This window comes from Candoia aspera, chromosome 3 (genome assembly GCF_035149785.1).
Source record: "Candoia aspera isolate rCanAsp1 chromosome 3, rCanAsp1.hap2, whole genome shotgun sequence".
Lineage (NCBI taxonomy): Eukaryota > Metazoa > Chordata > Lepidosauria > Squamata > Boidae > Candoia > Candoia aspera.
This window is the reverse complement of record NC_086155.1, coordinates 55215204-55236280: the sequence shown is the minus strand read 5'-3', so window position 1 is coordinate 55236280 and position 21077 is coordinate 55215204. Positions and strand designations below refer to the sequence as shown.

The following is a 21077-nucleotide window of genomic DNA, read 5'->3' as shown; positions in this document are numbered from 1 at the left end:
ATTTCTCAGTAGTCACTCATCTAAGTGCTAACCATGCCTAGGCTAGTATAGCTTTTTGAAAACAGCCAAGATTGTCAAGGTGCTGTCACTTAACTGGGCAGGAATTTATACGTGTCTTATATTCAAGAATAGTTTTTTGCCTACTAGCTGCAGTCATGCCAGGATCCAATACATTCTGATAACATCTCAGAAAGTCAGCTTCTAGGTGCTTATAATTAAGGCGAAAAAGTAATCTCCCTATACTAGATAATGGATAACTGTTTAAAAACTCTAAAGTTAGAGAAATTTTTGTGGGCATTTCCAGTCGCCAAAGTGATAATTTCAAATTTACTCATTATTGCAAATACTGAGGAAAGATTGCTACTGGTGAACTTGCTGAATTCAAAAACAGAGTAGGCCTACTGATTGTGGCTAAGACCCAGGCTACTCCAGAATTTTATTTTTCTATTGGCTAATCAGATGCCTCTGGGGTGCTCACAAGCAGAAGATGGTATCATATATTGTACCTCTCATACCACTATTCTTCTACAACAGTATTTGGAGGCATGTCAACCTTCCTCTAAAGATAACACCAAACCTTTAAGACTAATAGCCTTGGTAGACTTAACCTCCATGAATTTTTGTTTCTCAGCCTTCTGAACAGTTTGATATCAACCACAAATCTGACCATAAAACAACTTACCCCTAAGTCAAGATAATTAATGAACAAGTTAAAAAGTATTAGTCTTAGCAAATACTCTTCTATCCTTTGAAATACCATCTACTTATTCCTGCTCTTTGCTTTTTGTTGTTTAATCATTTGTTGAGTCGTTTGTCAAGATGGGCGGTGAAGAAATGTGATAAATAGATAAATCAATACATAAAATAAATAATCAGTTACAAAGACATATCTTTTATTTATGCAAGGGCCCTTTTGGAAATCCAAGTACACAGTGTCAGTGGGGTAACTCCCATCCGATGGGATTTGCTCTTGCAGAATCTATGCTGAATTCCCTTTCCTCTATCTGGGAAGGAATAGATGTTAAGATGACTGGCCTATAATTTCTCAATTTGGCTTCCTTCTAATTGACTTGTGGGACAATTTTTTCTAAGAGATTACTGATATCATTTTCTTAATCACAAGAAAGCAATATTCCTCCAGGAAACTATGGGGGAGCTTTTTGTCATTTAAGGAACAGGCTTTATAGCTTGAATGTGCCCTACTTACCTGGTTAACAACACGGCAAATCTCTCCAACCTTCTTTACCACTGTTCGGTGAAGTTCCGTGCATGCTCCTTCCTCATTCTGTGTTGCTTTTACTGCACTGTAGCTGCTATAGAGAGAAAAAAAGGGAAGTCTCAGAAAGCCTCATGAGGAAGCTTCCATTTCCAAGCACAAAGTGCTATTATCTCCCACTGTGATGTCCTCCAGATGCACTAGACTAGTGTTTCTCAACCTTTGTAAGTTTCAGATGTGTGGACTTCAATTCCCAGAATTCCCCAGCCAGCAATACTGCACTAAACTATACAACATAATTCCCCAGCCAGGTGGAATTATAGGAATTGCAGTCTAAGACACCATGGTGGTATCTGGTTGGAACAGGCTGGGCAATATATACATACATACACAGACACACACTTTCTTTCATTATATCATTAAATGAATGTAATGATAAATGACAAAACAAGGATGAGAGGAAAACAGCACACTGACAGATACTAATATTACATTTGATTTTGGGGTGTGAAATTCACAGCCAACAAAACTAAAACTTTGGTTCAAGATTCTATCTCCTTTTCTCTTTCCCAGTTAGCACCCCCAAAACTGCACATTCACAGATCATCCAATTCCATGCCAGAAAAATCACTTGGGGGAATCACTTCCCCATCTCCACTTAGGGAGCCATGAGAATCAGGATGTTACCGTGTATGGGAATAAACTTCCACCCGGTCCTGGTGGATCTTGATAATCAGCCAGAAGTCAGGTACAAGGGGACACCTGGATTCTAGGTCACTCATCACTGCCTCCTCACCTTCAGAATCACTGCTACCTCCATCATACCCTGGAAAATGAAAATGTACCCTGCTATCTGTGAAGGGCTTGGCCAATTCATCCTAAACATATTAAAAGAGTCCTGGGGAGTCCAATGGCTCTACCAAAGTCCCACATCTATGAAGTTGTCAGGAAATCCTAGATGTATATTTTAAATCATAGTATCACAAAGTTTCACCAGTTCTCCAAAACTAACTTTCCCCTTGCACAGCAATGACGCTACCCATCCACTCACCTAGAAGATCAGAATCCATGCTTCCCTGGCTTGACACCAAACTTTGCACTCGACTAGGCTGCTGCTTCCTACAACCTGTAGAAAAAGTCAGGTGCTCTTAACAGACTTCTCCCAGAATGCAAGATTCCTCACATCCCTGAGGAGAATCTTTGGTTCAAAGTAATCATCAAAACTGGGAATCTATTTCTCAAGCATCAAGAATTGAGCCTGGAAAGAAAAGGGTACAAGCATAATAAAAGTATACGAAGTTTTTTTTTAAAATCCTGACTGCTGCACAGATTGTGTGATTTAAATTCAGCAAGATTCACTTCATATCAAAACTAAAAAGCAAGACATGCAGTAGCGTTCTAGAACTGCAATTTCATGAGCTCAATAGCACTAAAATGATTTTGATTACAGAAAAATCAATCTTGGAGCAAAGCCATGAAGAAAAGCACTTTAAGAGATACCAAGAGAAGATCACACCCTTTGGTGTTACAGCCAGGGCTGAGGAAAGGATGATGACTTGAACATGGGACTTTTTACCAGTGTGAAGTGATACATTTTTGTTCAAACAAATCCAGTCAGCAGTGGAAAATACTAGGGAGAAATGCAGACATGGAAATACAGCAACAGCAAATGGAATGCATAACAAAAAGGTGCTAGATCCTCTCTCTCTCTCAAAAAAAAGTAGACTTGAAAATTGAACTTCAGTATATAAAATTTAAAAAGCAGTTCAGACAAGTATAAATCTTCCATACATCTGTGAGGTTAATTGTCCTTCATAAAGTAGAACACCAAGAATAAAGTCAACTGATGAAAAGTTACTATACTTTAAGTCAAAGTAACCCCAAAACATTGATTATAATTAGTTCTATTGAAGGTAGTAGAACAAAATAACAGCACAAAAAGCTGCAAGAGTTCAGTATTGTATTGTGTATTTCAGAAGACCGAATTCCATTAAAAAAAAGTCCAGCACCTCATTTTATATTTCATAGATTGTGGTGAATGCTTGCTGAAACATCAGTGTGGAAGCTTTGCAGAGTTAGCATAAATGAGAAAGTCTCCATTTCTTTCCACAGCTAAACCTGTAAAGCAACATCGAGTGACCTATAGCTAGCCTAAAACAGTCTTTCCCAACCTCAGTTTCCCAAACATTGTTGGACAGCAACAACTATAATCCCCAACTAGCTCTCCTTAGCAGTGATAACAACTGGGTAGCCACATGGCTGAATTCCTGCTCCATTATGCACCTTTCTACCTGGCCACTGGAGTAAACAGACCATTTGAGACAGTTTCTCACCTTCCTTGCCGGGGATCACAGAATCTGTTAGACTTGGTACAGATGGCATAGCTAAGGGAGACTGTTCACTGATCCACTTCTCTGAAAAGGAAGCCTGAGGTTGTGTCTGGGTCGAAGTAGTTTCCTCATCTGGACAGCTGTGCTCCAAAATACTGGCCTGATCCAGAGATGTTAATTGTTCTGACACCTGCATCACAGAAAAGTACAATAAAGTTCTATCCATAAGGCAGTCCAGGATGTTTCTTCAACAGTCATCCTTGCGGTCCCGTATCAATTAAATACCACTAAATCTCTCATCTTGTTCAAGTATATCTAACACCTACCTCAACAGGTACTTGGTTACTTATGCCCAGACATTCTCCAGTCTTGTTTTCACTTGCTGGCCATGCCCAGAGACCATGAGCTTCATCAGGGGGAGTAGAACAAGGCAGGGAGCCTTCTGTTTTGCTGCTGCTTCCACCCCTGCCTCCTGTCATAGTGCTCTCAACAGTAACAGAAGGGCTGGGTCCACTTATTGACGCATGCAGGCGACTGACAGATGCATAGTAGAAATCACTCCCCTCAGCATTGAGGACATAGCCAGGCAAGGCCATTCTCTGGAACTCCTACAAGAGAAACAGCAGCATCCCAGAAAACAACAGGCAGCTGCAGGGGAATCCCCTCTGTAACTGAAGGAAGGGTGTAGTTGGTTGGATGGTTGGGATGCTAGTGTTGTAACTGCTGGTACCCTGTGGTTACTGAAGTTATGGCACAAAGAGCCAGAATGTCTGGGAATATGTTGAAGTGATAGGCAGGCATATCTTGGTTATGGTAGGTTGAGGGACATATGACAGGAAGCACTGTGTCCGCCATTACGGAGAAAGGAGACTGACAATCTGCAATCAATCTCCACTTCCAGCCCCTTGACCTCACTCCTGAGTTCCAGTAGTAGAATCATTCGTGACCTTAGGCTCAAGCTGCTGTTGCTAATAACAACCAGGTCTGTTTGCAGTAAGACCTTATTTATCCTGACCTGGTAGCAGATGAGCATGCAGACCTGGCTGAGTGAGGGCTGGGATGTTGCCACCTGAGAGATATATCCTCCTGGATTTCAAATCCTTCAGCAGTCTTGATATCATGGCCCAGGTTAGGGAAAGCACTGATCTTTAAAGCCATCTTCCCTGTGACCAGGGACTCCACCCTTCAGGTAGTGAGATGCAAGTATCTATATGTTTATTTGGGCTGCAGAGGCAATCTGGCAATCTGTTTGTGTACCTGCTACCCAGTAGGATACTTACTTAAGCTGCTCAATTGGTCTCAGGGCTGGTGTTTAGAGTCCCCTCCCCTGTTCAGATTTGGTGACTTTAACCTCCATGTCCCCGTGTTGGGTAGTGCTCAGTAGTTCATGGACCCCATGGTAACTGTTAGCCTATCCCATGTAATCTTGTGCCCGACATATATAAGTGGTCACATGTCAGACCTCACTTTTGCCTCAAAGCAGTTGATAAGGTATCTGGATACAAAGGGTATTTCCATCAGCCTTTTGCTCTAGACAAATCACTTCCTCGTTCAGATGAGATCATCTGCCACCTAGGGCCTCCATGGGGTGAAGTGACTGATTAACACAATTTGCCTCAGGTGCATTATGGATCCAGATGGATTCCAGCAGGAACTTGGTTTTTTCCCAACAAGTCTGCAAGCAGTTTCATTAGCCACTGGCAAAAGAAGGATATATAGGCACTTGATGGGATTGTCCCTGAATGGCCTCTCTCTACTAGCTGATCTTGGATGGCTCTCTGATTTACCAGGGAGCTCCAGAAGAAGCAGAAACAATGCCTGGAATCCTGGTGGAGAAAGACAAAAAAACAAATCTGACGAAGTATGAGGATACACGCAAGTTGGACCTATACCATGATTGTAAGAGAGAAAAAGTGTTGTTCCTTCTCTCTATTGCAATGGCAGTCTATCAACTAATAGTCTTATTTAAGGTAGTCAATTCCCTTTTGGGGGACGACAGCAGTTTGCCTTGCTACTGAGGGCAGTTTGCACAGTTTTTTTATCAGTAAAATCATTCAGACTCATCAGTAAAATCATTCAGACTTGCCAAAATCTTTACTCTACATGGGGGGAATTTATCTTTCAGGCTTCGGGGAATTTGCTCAAAACTGAAAGTAATTCCTTTTCCAAGATCAATTCTCACAATCTCTTTAGCAAAGCTTGATGAAAAAGTGATAGAGCTACAAGAATTCCAGCAACTGATCTATTTCCCATCCACCAGGAAACTAGTGGATCTCTTCACTGATAACAAAGGTGCTAATGGGTGATTGTTTATCAAACCATCTCCTGAATCCTTAACAGTATCGGAACTGACATTACACCATTGTAGTGACTACAGCAACATCTTGTTATGTTACCTGGGATGTCTTCTAGCTTGTGGACTTGGATGAAATGTGTGTTTTTGGAGTACTTCCCAGTCATTTGTGGCCAGGGTCCAGGCATAATGGTCCCATGTCCAGGGATCCAGGCAGTTGTGAAAACCTCACTTTGGGAGAATGTGGCAATTTTGAAACAGTTTGTGCTAAGTTACAGACCTTCTCTAGGTCTGTCCATACTCACTAAGGTGACTCTGGGCAGCTAACAGAATTTTGGCAAAACAGACTATGTATACTGAGGCACTGTGGCAATTACATTGTTATTTCTTGATGGGGCACCATTACCCTTGACTTGATCCATTGACAGGTCCATGACACGATACTCCTCCTGGACTTATTGCCATATGGCAGGTGGAAGCCATGGCCAGAGGGCCTCCACTCAGCTGTCTGGTATAGCAGTTGCCACCATAAAGCAGAGGACCTTACAAAAGTTGCTTGTGCTTTCAACATTATTTGCTAAGTCTACAGTAATGCATTCCATATGAGGCTGCCTCTGAAGACCACAATATTAGCTCTAGGTATGGGTTGGCATATATTGGCACGAGAGTACTACATTGTTGCTTCAGGCCCTGCACTGGCTTCTGGGTATAATTCAAAGTGCTGGTTTTAACCTATATGGTATTTGCAGGATTGTCTTCTCCAGAGAGAGTCAACCTGCTTGACTCATATATCCCAGGAGAAATTGCCAGTGACTCCTCACTTCCCTGAAGTAGGGGGGCTGACACTTGCAGGTGCAGCTTCTCAGTGGGTACACTGTTATGGAACAGCTTTCCCCTGGAAATCTGACTGTCCTCCATTCTGCTGGCTTTTTATAAGTTAATAAAAACAGATCTATTTTAGAGGGTCTTTGAATGAAGTGGTGCCTTCAGTTTATCGTCTGTGGATGAGTTTGGGGTTTTGTTTCATTTTTATTACTCAGTAATTTTAATTTTGGACTATGGATGTTTTATTGTATTATTATTTCTTATAGCTGTGGTATGTACTGCTGAATTTGTTTTGATTGTGATGTGACATTCACGATCTGGTTCAACAACCAAGGCAGGGATGCACAACTTTTCCAGGCTGAAGGCTGCATTAATTTGGCATCCAAATGCCTATTCCAAAAGTAATCAGGGCTGGGATAAAGAAATAAGTAAGACCTAAAGTAAAGGTAAAGGTAAAGGTTTCCCTTGACGTAAAGTCCAGTCGTGTCCGACTCTAGGGGGCGGTGCTCATCTCCGTTTCAAAGCCTTGGAGCCGGCGTTGTCCATAGGACACTTCCGGGTCATGTGGCCAGTATGACTCACGGAACGCCGTTACCTTCCCGCCGAAGCGGTACCAATTAATCTACTCACATTTGCATGTTTTCGAACTGCTTGGTGTGCAGAAGCTGGGACGAGCAACCTGCCATGTGTTCGATCTTTTTTTCTCTTATCTTGTACACAACAGTTATTTTCCTGAGCATAAGCAGCTACTATGCATGCCCAGGAAAAGGGGAGGCTCCTTCTAGCAGCAGCCAACAAGCTCCCTTGCTTGTTTCAGATCTGGATACTGCACACCATTTGCTGGTGACCATTGTGGGGGTCCCTTGGGTCCACAGCTCATGCTTTTTATGTGCAATCACAGGCCCTTAGGAATGTTCATCCCTTATCTAAGGATTGTGGACAATAGAAATCACATGAAATCTATCAGAAAAATTGTAAAAAGGCAAAAGGATAGAATCCTGCGTACCTCACGAAACCTTTCCAGAGAATTCTCAGGTCCAAATACAAATTGCAAAGGGACCACCTCACAGTGGCAGCTTGGGCGGCCCTGGGAACTGTAGATGTGGGAAGCTGCTTGACTCAAGGTGTCAGCAGTAACAGGCTGTGAGTAACGCAATGCTGACACAATCTCGTCATCCAGGAGCCAACGAATCTGAGAGAGGAAAGAGAATGTGGAAAAGTCCAGATCAAAAATGGAATACTCTCCAGTGAGAGCCTGTTTCTAGCAGCTGCGTCCCTACGCTCTAGTAAGGAAGAGCAGAGTAAGGTAGAGGAAAGATGATAATGCCCAAAGTTTAAAGTTGCTCCAATCCCAGGGGCAGATAGACTCACTTCAGTCATAGTAGCTTCAACAGCTTGCCTGTGCACTCCAGGAAGACTGGAGAGTGCTGGATGCCTTGAAAAGAAGATGAGAATGCACACCCTGAGCACAAAAGACTTCAATTCATATATCCCAGCACAAACACTGATAAAGAATATTCATACCAATCAGTTGAGGTTGATGGCATTCTGTCCAAGGTGTGCATAAGCTCATCATCTGAACGGAAAGAGGAGGGCTGTCCTGGGGAACGGGTGAAGGAGACACTGCTCTCAGAGGTATATCTGTGGAAGGAGAGGAAAGAATGTCTGAACCTTTTTCAGGCTTTAAAACTCCCCAACCCTTTGCCAATCATGAGTTCCCACCTATTGTGATGCAAATCGTTCACCATTTCGATCTCCAGAGGAACAGTCAGGACAAAAATGTCAAGGGTCACACAAAGGTCAGAGAGGTCAATAGTGTGAAGTGCCTTACAGTTTTCAAGGCAGCCCAGCACGTCTCCTATAGAAAGCAGCAGATATTACTCACAGAGATCCTCTTTATGCATCTTTGCCAGTGCTCAGGGAAAGACTGGAGCTCAACCATAGGACTCCATCAATCCACCTTTTCTTTGGGAGTTTCTATCTTGCCATCCGCAATGTCTCCCATGCTACAATTCTACCACTCCCACCCCAAATCCTCATCTTGTTCATTTTCATTCACCTAGGCAGGTGGGTAGTGAGCGAACAGGCATGGAACAGTGCTGGCTGCGTAGCTTCACAGAACAGGTCAAGTGCACAAAGAGGGGAGGCATGTCTTGTTCCAGCAGCTCCTGTTCTGCCAGGGAGTCTCCCAGGACACTGAAGGAGTCATCATCCTGGTTAACCGTATTGGAGTCTGACAGGGAGCCTGCTTCTAAAAATTCTTGGTCCAAGCGCTCCCGATATTCTACTTCCAATTCTGGGTCACTTTCAGTGCCAATAGCATAGCTGGATGTGTTCCCTATTTAAAAAGAATTTGTTGGTCAATTTCAAAAGAAGTTGTCAAAGTACAAAAAGAGATGTCTTCTATCAAAATGGATCAGTCCTCTTAAAAAAGTGTTGCCTAAAAGGATTAACTAAAAGTAACATTAGCAAGATAAATTGGCTTTGGATACAACAGATAGTACTAGCAGCCAGATGCAAAAGTACATGATGGCAATTTATATCAGCAATATCAAGTTGTAAGCAAGTATGAGCTAAAATCGTTAAAGTGATTGTATAATCACTTGACCCAGCAGTGTCTTACGGTTGGCCAATCAGTGATTGATAGCATGACATGTAATTCTGTTACAACTGAGGTTAACATCCTTAATTTTAAGAATATGTTTTCCTTTTGCAGAAACTGTATTTTCCAATGTAATACAGTACAATTGGCCATTTGCACTATGATGTGTTTCCCCTCTACAAAACTATCTTTTCTATACTATTTTGTCCAGTTCATATTTCATTGGCTCTATCACAATACATTAGTTTTCTTGTAAACCAGCAGGTATCTGGCTGAGTGTTTACAGGACTCTTTATTGAGAGCATGTGCCCTAGAAAATCAGTTGTGGCTGATATTTGCTGTCTGGACTGATCAAAAGCACCCTTGCTAGCCTATGGATATACACAACCAATTGCTTCAGAGTAACAGGAATCTGAATCCCAACCTTTAAGTCAAGGGCAGGGAATGTGTTGCCCTCTAGATGCTGTCATTGGCCATAAGCCATAGTCAGCACAGCTGTCCTAACAGCCAGGAACCACGCTGAGATGAGGAACAGGTCTCTAGTGTTTTATTACTGCTACATAACAGAAATCCTAACAAACTGAAGAAGCGTGGGGAAAACCCAGACATATAAACCCCAAAGGTTAAGGTGGGTCCGATCTGTGTCTCTTGGAATGGCTACCTAATTCCTCAGTGCTACACATGCGCTTTACAGCCTGGATGGGAGCCCCCTGCTCGCCATCCTTACTCATGACAACAGCCAACAGCAGAGAATGATGAGTATTGCAATCCTACAAGATCTGGAATGCCACAGATTCCCACTACTGATATAAAACTATGTTAGACAATGTTTGTACTACAGGCTTTCCATGACAGTTTGGGACTGTAGGTGAGTTAAATGAACTAGGAATCTTTCTTCCAGAAAGAAATTATTCTAGGAAAACTGAAACACACTCAGCTCTCATGACTGACCATATCCTGGTCAAAAGCAAGAAATACAGGCATAGCTGGGGAGACAAGGAAAACTTTTGCCCAGGTGTGAAGGCGTAGTCCTAGTGGCTCTACTGTCTCCTCTTCCCCAAAGCGCTGCTCATCTAGGAACCTTCTCTCTGCATCTGGTTTGCTTACCCAAACAAAAATATGATCCAGCAATGGTGGGTATTCAGACATTCTCCCATAGCAAATTTCATTCAATCAAGGGGTTGGTGGGAAAATCCCATATATATTTTTGTTATTTTTAAAATTTATTTATTTTCTATCCCACCTTTATTGTTTTTATAAATAACTCAAGGTGGTGAACATATCTAATATTCCTCCTCCTATTTTCCCCACAACAACAAACCTGTGAGGTGGGTTGGGCTGAGAGAGAGTGACTGGCCCAAGGTCACCCAGCTGGCTTTCATGCCTAAGGCAGGACTAGAACTCTCAGTCTCCTGGTTTCTAGCCCATTGCCTTAACCACTAGACCAAACTGGCTCTCTGGATCATTCCCATCTTTCCTCCAGGAGCTTTTTTCCATAACACTCCATCCTCCATTTTTTCCCACACTGTGATATAGGTTGGGCTGAGAGGTAGTGACTGGCCCAAATGAGCTTCTGTGACTGAAAGGTGCACTTAAATCTGGGCCTTCCTCACCCTAATTCAACATCTTCAGTACTGCGCTATTCTTGATCAAATTACTGAACTGAACCAAACGGCATCTACAGCTCCAAATCTCACATCAGTGAATACAGAAAAGTTTTAATACCTTCATCAGCTGCCAGATCATTTTCTGAGCTCTCTATGTCTTCACTGCCTTTTCTGTCTTGATGGTCCCGTGAAACCTCTTCCTAAATTAAAAAATACCTGTCAGTGTAACACATCCAAAGTCTTTGTATTGAATCCTTCTACTTTCAAGTTTAGTTGCCTACCTTTTCATAGGGCTCTCCAAGAGCAGGATGGTGGCAAAACTATAAACATATGTTCCTACCTCTTTTTTGGTGGAAGGAGGGCAGTAGAAGTAGTAATGGGGATTGGATGGCACTGGCTTAAAATGTAAGCTGCCAATTTCCAAGAATTTCTCCTGAATCAAAAAGGGAACAGTAAAGGTAGCAGTCTCAATCTTTAAAAAGCTATCATACTACCTCACTCAAAATGAAGCAGTCTTCTGCTTACCTGGATGATCCTTTGTAAGTCAGGTTGCACTTGGCAAGGTTGCTTGCTGTCTAGTAGTGAGAGAGGGAATTCTGGGCAGTGGCTCTGCTGGGGCTCTTGGGAAGGACAGGCAGAGCCATGGGAATCTGGTTCACTAAAATCTTCTGTTTCAGCACTATAGCAGGGTTCAGAAAAATCAACCCAGTCACAAGCATGGCTATGTACCCCTTCTTAAGAACCATTCCCAGCATAATTTTTCTTAATCTTCAATGTCTTTTCTAGACTGCAAGTGTCCCAATAGCAAGACATAAAAGTACACCCATAAATGCTCACGGGATTGCTTTAAGTGAAAGTATTTTGCTGGAAGAGGCACTCATGCTTTGATCACTTCTTGGTTAGATTTCTGCAATATGTTCTACATGGGGCTGTCCTTGAAAACAATCCAGAAGCTGCAATTGATCCAGAATGCAGCAGTGTGGGTAGTAATGGGCATACATCGGTATACTTGTGCAGTGCCACTATTCTGAAGTTGCAGTGGCTCCTGAATTCTTCTGTCACAGCCTCCGCCCTCTGGAATAGCATCCTCCCCAGGGACACACATGGTGCCATTCTTCTAAGGTCTGGAAGGTGCTTAAGACCTGGCTTTGTTCCCAGGCTTGGGGTTAGGGTATTTCTGGAGCTCCATTGTGTTTTTTGACTGTTGTGGCTGTTTTATTACCCAGGCTGTTATATTTTATTGTTATGCTTTTAATTGCTTTAATCATATATTTGATATGTTGTAAGCTGCCCAAAGTCTTTGGAGTGGGCAGTTATAATAAATCCAATGTATTATTATTATCATCATCATCATCATCATCATCGCCATCATCATCGGTGGTTATAATCTATAAAGCCATAAGTTATTTCTACTGTCCCACTAAGTTGCAGAAGGCAGGCATGATCCGGTCCTTTCTTGAAGCAAGGTCATGTAATAAGACATAGGAGAAATGTCTCTATTGCTACACCTGCCGTTTGGAATGAGCTCCCCCACTGCTGAAGTTTGAGTGGCCCCGAATTTATTAGCCTTTTGTAGAATTGTGAAGACCTGGCTTTTCTGCTGTGCATTGGGCCAGGAAAGTAAGTGAGCCCATTCTATTGGAGAGTGAGTGTTTATTATTCTCTGCCTTGGCTTTGGCTACATCTACTGTATGTCTATACATATGTGTATTTTGATTTGTTAAGTGGGTTTTATATTATTTTTTGTTCAATTTTGATTGTTTCTTACTTTTATTGATGTACGTCACCCAGAGTCTTGTGATTTGGGTGGCCTTATAAATTTCTTAGTAAAATAAAATCTTTTGGAGCAGGATCTATGAATCAATGAATGAATTTAATAGAAACAAAGGACATATTCACACATCTATTCCTAAAAAGTTACATAGTGAAGTTCTAACCACAAATTCAAAAGCTTTGAATGCTGTTTGAATCAGTTCTACTTAGTCTAAGCTTGGATGAAATGTAGTAGAAAGACCAAACCCCTTCTCCCCCCAGCAGGGGGTATTCTAATTACTCTCCACCCCGTGGTGTCTCTAAGTCACCTTTGTCAGAGAATTGTATTGCAACACTGGACTTCAAAAGAATCCTCAAATCACCTAATTTACTGTTGTAGAAAACCTTTCCAATGCTAATTTGATGGAAGCTAGGTCAATTGATTTTTTAAGAAGTTCTATACCAAGAAGAGATTAGGCAGAAGATCAATGGATAGACTCCTTAAATACAGATCAATGTGGATGTATTGATTCAGGCAAATGGAGACAGAAAGAAGAGTAACTACTAAGTAATGCAAATTAATAAAGGTGATTTTTTTAGTGTATTTTCTTGGAATAATTTACATAACCTTAATGTATATTATATTGTGATTGAATTGATTCACTGCAGTTTTATATAGATTAAATAGATTTATATAGCTTATTAGTATTTTATTTTTTTTATTTTAGAAATTTATAAGGCTGTCCAACACTGGACAGTTTATCTGGAGTTGTAAACATTTACAAGATGAAAGAATGGGGGAAAATCCAAATCCTGAAGCATGAAGCTTCCTCATAACTAGTTCTGCCACAATATAACCCCACAAATCTTTGCTTTATTTTTATTTCTTCCCCAGGCAAGCATAGGAAGCCATTTTTCTTCCTGTCCATAAATGTTTTCAAGAGTCTTTAACTGTTGATACAGTTTCTCTTTCACTCTAAATACAACATGCTTGATTTTTTCTATTCCTCATTACAGGCTTTTCTCATTTTCAGTATTTTTAATCGTTTCATGGTCTATTTGTAATAGTTCTCTAAACCAGAACTTACTTGTGGTACCTAGAATACTATAATGTTAACTGTAGCCCTGAAAAATGCATTTATTATGTGAGCTAGCTGCTTCTTCAGAACCAGAACAGCTACATGTCCAGCCATAATATTGTTAATATTGCTTCTAGATCTAGATTCCTTATACGGTACATCAAAGATAGTAGCAAATAAGTCAAGAAGTCATGAATAGTAGAGATTGGAAATCCAAGGTTAGAAAAAACCTCTACTGCAGTTGCACCTATTGCTCTATCAGCTATTAAGGCTTAAAGATAGAACAAGCATATGTTGTGTCGACACAGCTATCAGTCAGGCAAACACATGGCAAATTATTAGCTTACTTTAATACAAACCGAACTGCAATTCAACTCTTGATCTTAGTTGCATTCTCCTATCAGCCATAAACAAGCAAGTCACATTAAAGCTTAGGACAAGATGTGAACCTAGCCATCCATCCATGCAGGCTGCTCTATTTTCAGTGTGTAAATCAAACAGATCTTCAGGCCTGCACTGGATCCTAGGTACAAAATAATGCAAACTAAAATTAAAGTATCATTCCCATGACCAGAAGGCCTAGAAATGTATCACTGATAATCAAATATTATGAATTGTAGAAGCTTGCTCCATATGAAATCTGTTTTTCCATTTCTTTCTCTTTCTTTTTTGATAAAGGGCATCATATTCTGAAATTTCTGATCAGAAACTATAAATGACAGAAGCACTTCCTTTTATTTCTCATAAAATAATGTTTTTGTCCCAGAAAGTTTGATTTATCCACATGTCATATCCACAATCTTCAATAATTTTAAAAACCCTCAAATGTGCAGCAAAGTTTACCTTATTTATTTATGATAACTTAAAAGTCATATTTGCATATAATGCTAAATCATAACCTATTTTATGGAGCCTAGAAACAAGCCTATGCAAAGCCTAGGCTCATGTACTTCCCATACTCTAGAACTCAGAGGAAGAATAATCAAACATTCAGTTTTGCTTGGCCAAACTCTAGCTTGTTAAATAAAACAGCAAAACAGTGTTTATTTCTGGCTTGTTCATCAACGCGGATTTACAAATCCGCTAAAGGGAAATTCACTTCTGCTTTATTCCTCTTCCTGGTTCCACAGGGAAGAGAAACATGAGAAGTACTGTACATGGACTTTTTGCTCTGCGCAAAGTGCTAAAACATAGTTCAGGAATGTAGCCATGAAACAATTTGAATACGTACTTTCTCCTAATAAAGAAAGCTTGGGTTTTCTGTTCAAAGAATTATTATCCTTCACAAAGTTCTAACTGAGTAACCTTTAACCTTGGCAATTTAAAAATACAAAGCAGAACTATCTGTACTCTGCATAAAATGTCCAAATTATGCATCAATATCATTCAAATATTAGAAAGAGTAAAAAAAGCTATGCACATAGGTATTTTACATGATGTATGCTATTTCTGAAAGCTATATAGTGTTTTAAAGTTCTGTCCTTTGCTAAAATTTCTTCTAAGCCTCACACTTCCTCATGAGATTAACCTGCCTTGTTAACTTTTTTTGCAAGCTAAATTTTCCATAAGCAAAAAGTTACAAAATATGAAGGGAGAGCATAAGGTGAAATTGTTAAGAGGCCAGGGCAAGAGTTGCAAAGCTATAGTTTGAGCAAAAAAATTACAAAAATATATAGGATAAACACACACTATGTGTTATTATGAGCAAAACAAAGAATCTTCTGATACCTTTAAGACTAACAAATGATCGCACGTGCTTTCAAATCCACCTCATTCATCAAAGCTTATGTGATAACACATTTGTTAGTCTTAAGTGTCATGTGACCCTTTATTGTCTCTGCTACAGAAGACTAACTCAACTAGCCTTGAAAGCCAGCAAGTCACCCCAATGAATCATATCAACAATCAAAGTTAGCACTACAAAATGAAGTTCTCAGTAATTCTTGAAACTGTTTCCCTGATATTTCCAAGGGTATCCCAGCACCTTTAAATATCATGTCTCATCCTTATAAACACAAGGATGCACTTTTCCACTAAACTCAGATTATATATATCTTTGAGCTTCCACCAGCTTCATTTTCAGAACTATGACCTAACAATCTAACTACTTCCTCAATTTACAAAAACTAATCCCATCTTCCCACCTCTTACTTCACATTTCCCTTATTCTTTCTTCTGACTTCTGGGTTGCCCAAAGGAAAACAGAAGCTGGGATTGTCAATCATTTCAAAAGCCCAAGATCACAATGGCAAAGCATTATTTAATTTAATAAGTACTTGAAGTACTTTTCTTCCTGGTTGTCATGCACTATTGAGAGAGACAATATATATTTATGTTTCTCTTCTGATTTTAGTTATTTTTTTCCTTTCACTTCAATTATTTTGTCGTAAGTGGTAAAATCCAATGAAAAGCCCCTCCAAACTAAAAAAAGAATTACACTATTTTCTGGAGTTTTTGCAAATCTCTCCTATATTTTCAGTACTGTTATTCTTGTACATTTTACGCTTTCTTTTTCCTTATGTAAAATCCTGAAAAGCCACAGAACCAATGCACTATAAGCAATTCCTTCTGTTCTTTCTTTACACCAAATGCCAATCCCACCTGGAAACTGATGTTAGTACACCTCGTGTTTGGGAGCCTTGATTTGCTTCTCCTCCTAAGCTGGTAAGCAGTTGTTGCTGGTGGCGCTCACAGAAGGTGCGCACATGATTACACAGGGTCAGTAGGAAGTGAGTGATATCTATCTCCTGCAGAAGTTCCTCACAGAAATCCATGGCTCTGAGCAGATCAGGAGAGCTGATGTTGTGACCCTGCTGCAGGCTCCGAAACAGCCCTGACAAATGAGGAACATAAACATTAAATGTCCCTGCAAATGTGCCTCAGATAGTTTTTCAATCAAACATCAGGACAGGCAAACAATAAAGAGAAAGCATCCCAGGTGTTACTGTTTGAGGCTCACTGGGATACAGATTTGTTATATTCATATGGCAATGTCCAGCCTTTCCAGGTATCCCGGACGCTAGTTAAGCCTAGGGCAAGCACAAGGTGGCTTGATGTAACATCCCTCTTTTTCCAACCTCATCACTTCCAGCAGGGTAATTCTGTCCCTTACCTTTCACGTAGCACTGGTGAGAATGTTCCTGCAGTAAAGTGCAGTAACTCACCACTTCCTTGTGCTTGGGATCTAGCCAAGGAGCACTAGTGGGGCGCTCCACAGACTGGCTTCTGGAAAAAAGAAGTACCCAATAAGCCTAGGAAAAGCATCATCTAAAGCAAGGCCCCAAATCCCCTTCAGCCTACCTCCAGGTTTTGTATTCATGTTTTAATGGTCCTGGCTTCAACACAAGCACTCAGCAGACTGTACATAGTTTTATGCATGCTTCTCCATCTACTGCTAGGATACTGAGTCCTGATTACATCAACTCCTTCATCTCAGTCCAAGATCTACCTACTACATGTACAGATGCTAGTGAATTTCTTATGTGCTTCAAGCTGACCTCACCTGAAAAAGATATCCCGTAGAGGTTTCTCTGGCCTGGAATTTATCATCTGCTCCCGTAGCACCTCCAAGGAGCAACTGTAGACAAAGACAGGACAGCATGCTTGGCAGTTCTCGCCCAGGTCAAGCTGAGATGCTTGGCGGCTGAAGGAGATGCGTCCTTCTCTTTTGGATCCAGCATCTGGATCTCCTACAGCCTGGACAGTTTCTGCAGATTAAACACATCTTGAGTATGAAGCAGCCTTCTCCTGGTCGTTAATACAAATGAAAAGGAAAGTGTTCCCTCTTTAACCTGGATATAATTCATACTGCACCTCAGATGTTCAGAGCAACATGGCAGCCGTGTAAGTTCTTTACCCAGCCCAACATGCAACAGCTGTTGTCCACTGCAAAGTATCAGGAGTGGCAGAGTGCATGCTTTCTAAGCAAAGGCCCTAGGTCCAATCTCTGACTATTCTAATCCAGAGAAGATCATAGAGAAAACTTATCCTATGACCAGAAAGCTACTGCTAGTAAGCCAATAAAGATTTAAACTGACAAATCATTGGACCGAATATTAAGTGGCTTATCTGCTCTTCAGACTGTCACATGAAGTGTCAAAGAGGAGAAGGCTGAGTTTTGATTTGTACTTGGTCTGTCAACAGAGCATATGGATGAGGAACATGGAAAATGAGCCAGGCAGGGTTTGGTCTCAGGCAGATTTCTTTTTTAAGTTTATTGTTTAATTATGCTCATTAGTTAAGTAGGCACCATGAAGGGATGGTAGTTTCTACAACTACGTGGAAGTTGAATTCGCCTCCATAAGGCAACTATCACTGGTGATTGCTGTACAGTGCCAGGAAAAACCACCCTTTTTAGCAGAAGCATTCTTTATATGCCATGCCTCTTAGGCAGTATGATTCACTACCATAAAGATTTCTTCTGGCTTACTATGAAGAGATGACAACAAAAGTCCTTGCTATTAAACCATCTGGGATTACGTGTTTCACCAACAGACATAAAACCCATACATCATTCTTGGTTAGACATAAATAGTTCCTATGGCAAATGACTGAGAACAACAGAGGAGCATCAGTTCTGCCTCCAGTTCCTCTGAGGAACAGAAGAGAGCTGATTTGGTGCTGTTTCTCCTAAAGGAGGAAAAAAGAGAGAGTTCTGAAGACTATTCCTCTTCCCTGAGCTGCTTATAAATGTGTATATGCCTGTATGACTCAGTACATGAAAGAAAGAAATAATTGGTCGTTTCAGATCAGTACCTGCAAGTTCATGCCTAAATTGATCTTAGACAAATAAGCCCAAGGCATCACCACTGGATCAAAAGTATGATAGCCAGAAATGCTTGATTAAAGCATCTTTCCCTGTTTTGGCATTTAAAATTTCTGATCTGTACTGCCATCTAGTGAAAGTTCAGCTTTCCCAAAATGGCACCACACCCCTGCACCACTTTATTTCTCTGCTGTTGCTGTTCAATTGCGGCTTGCATGACTAGATTCCAGGCCATGAGGAGTACAAAGCTCCAAGCTCATCTAAATAGCCTGCACCTGGACTATAGTATATAGTCACAAATGCTTATAATTTAATGTCACCGGTGCTTTCTCCAGTCAACATTTCCAACCCAGCATTTGCAGCATAGCCAAACAAGCAAAGCAGGATTCATACCATCAGCTGGTATGACACTGACAGCTGGAAGCAAGGCCACAGGCTCCAGCTCTTGTGCTTCTTGGGGCAGTGTAGGATCTGTCTCTTTTGAAGGCTGCTCTGGCCCAGAAGCCATCAATCTCTGTACATCTGCAAAAGGAAATCACTGTTAAGGATTGCTGCACTAAGCTACACCCAGGGCATATGATTGGTGTTTTCTCCCTCTTTACCACCAGCAATGGATGAAATGAAGGTCATCAGCTCGGCAGCTACAAAATGTCAACCACAAGAAAGTCATTTTTTCCCCATGGGGCCATTAGAAATTGACAGTGGGAAGGTAGTAACTCTGTGATACTTCTCTAGGCAGGCTTTTAGTTGCCATATTAATTATTTAAACTTAAATTGTTTTGCAGTTGATATATATCCTTTTGAGCTAATATTACTAATTTGTTAGGCAGCACACCTGATTACATTTAAATTGCAACTTCCTCAAAATATCATATATGAACACAATCTGAGGATAGATTAAAAAGGCAAGACATTGAACTCTTCTTTAAAAAACAGAAATGTTCCTCTAAGAAAACAGAAATTGTGAAACACAAGAAAGCAAATTCAGTAACACATTTCACACAATTTATACTAGTACAGGATTGGTTTTGACTAACATACTCTGTTTTTTTTTTAATACTAAGGCCATGCATATTCTACAGCACAGCTGGACAGCAGATATACACATATACAGCATACACACACACACACATGCACCTAGGTATGTGTAATCTGGATCAGCTAAAAAGGGATTGCTCCTTGCTCAATTTATTTAATTTCTTCTATCCCACCTAGTTACCTTGCTGAAATGAAGAAAAGTTTGTGAAGTGAGAAGACCAGGAATGGATTGTTGTCGCTTAGTTCTATGAACCCAGTTTATATACAGTATTAAAAATGAATTATACAACTCAAAGTCCTTTAATAAAAAAAACATCCTTTGTACCTGAAGCATTTTAGGCTTCTAATTAAAAAGCAAAGTAGACCTTGCAAGCTTATATTTTGTTCACATTATTCACTACCATATACAGGCAAATACCTGTCTCATCTCTTTATAATTGAAGAACCAATGCTAAACTTCTCTTGCATTCCCTAGATAGGTTTAAATTCCCTTTTGGGAATGTAAAGTCCTTTACCTGAGAACATAGCTGGCAAGAAGGTAAGGAAAAGATGCTGTGAATTTACCAGCTTGGCATAACATCGCCACTGGGGAAAGAGTGCAACAGATGTTGGTGAAATATCATTTTTTGACTCCTTGATATTATCTGGAGTCTGAAAGAGAAAAAATAATTGGATTATGGCATAGCTTTCAGATATGGCTGTTTTGCTCCCAATCCTGATGAAGCAAGCAAAATATATTGACGCTTTAGGTATCACAGATTAATTGCTCCCATCATTTAGCCATATAGACCTTAACATCCATGGGTGGGAAACTTGTGGTTTGGCTATTGAACTATAAAGCCCAACATTTATTTTATTTTATTTATTTGGCACATTTTTCCACTGCCCATCTCAAACACAACTCTGGGCTGCATGCCTCATAATTGGCCATTCTACTTATGGCTGCTGGGAGCTGTGGCACAATATCCAAGGTCACAGATTCCTCATCCCTGCTAGATCTAAACATAACAACTAAGTTCACAGATGACATGAAGCTATAATGGCTCATTTTGGTTTAATATGGTGTGAACTCAGTTGCTACAGTTTGAAAAACACAGATGACTTAATACTATGCATGAAGCATGAATCTTGTTCATTGTGCTGAGTCTTTTCACAATAGGTGAACACAGTTAATGTCTTATGAAAACTAAGATACCACACAAAGATCAAGATAACCACTTTCAACTAATACACAGCTTTCCCCAACCTGGGATACCACCTCCCCGCAATGCCTTGATAACTGAAATGTATCTATCTTGAAAAGGGCCAGGCTGAAGAAGGTTAAGCCATCTATCAAGGAACTGCCAGACTTCTACACATAAGTCAGACTCTTCCATCTACTTATCTACCATAACACATTTTAGATTATTTCAACAAAGCCCCCAGCAAAGATTTCAATTGGCAGGTTACAATAGCTGGGAAGCTTACGAGTCTGGAAATTCTGTGACATGTTTGGGATGTTGTCATGACCTCGTTGCAAGGCACAAAGAGCCTCACAACGTGGATCATGATCATTAAGGAAAAGGGGGAA

At 40.6% G+C, this 21077-nt stretch overlaps 1 protein-coding gene across 1 annotated transcript in view; it reads right to left on the bottom strand.

Annotated features, from left to right (window-relative positions):
- The window catches only part of SZT2 (SZT2 subunit of KICSTOR complex), an 87876-nt gene that overhangs the window by 26126 nt on the left and 40673 nt on the right, over positions 1-21077 (bottom strand). The window contains exons 24-41 of the mRNA XM_063297773.1: positions 20023-20158; positions 18863-18991; positions 17207-17411; positions 16817-16929; positions 16306-16537; positions 11399-11552; positions 11214-11306; positions 10992-11073; positions 8724-9002; positions 8387-8522; positions 8189-8305; positions 8036-8099; positions 7671-7856; positions 3873-4154; positions 3550-3736; positions 2268-2342; positions 1904-2042; positions 1208-1313 (exon numbers count right to left, since the gene is read on the bottom strand). Of these exons, the coding sequence (XP_063153843.1) occupies positions 1208-1313; positions 1904-2042; positions 2268-2342; positions 3550-3736; positions 3873-4154; positions 7671-7856; positions 8036-8099; positions 8189-8305; positions 8387-8522; positions 8724-9002; positions 10992-11073; positions 11214-11306; positions 11399-11552; positions 16306-16537; positions 16817-16929; positions 17207-17411; positions 18863-18991; positions 20023-20158 (2715 nt within the window). The remainder of the gene's footprint in view (positions 1-1207; positions 1314-1903; positions 2043-2267; positions 2343-3549; positions 3737-3872; positions 4155-7670; positions 7857-8035; positions 8100-8188; positions 8306-8386; positions 8523-8723; positions 9003-10991; positions 11074-11213; positions 11307-11398; positions 11553-16305; positions 16538-16816; positions 16930-17206; positions 17412-18862; positions 18992-20022; positions 20159-21077) is intronic.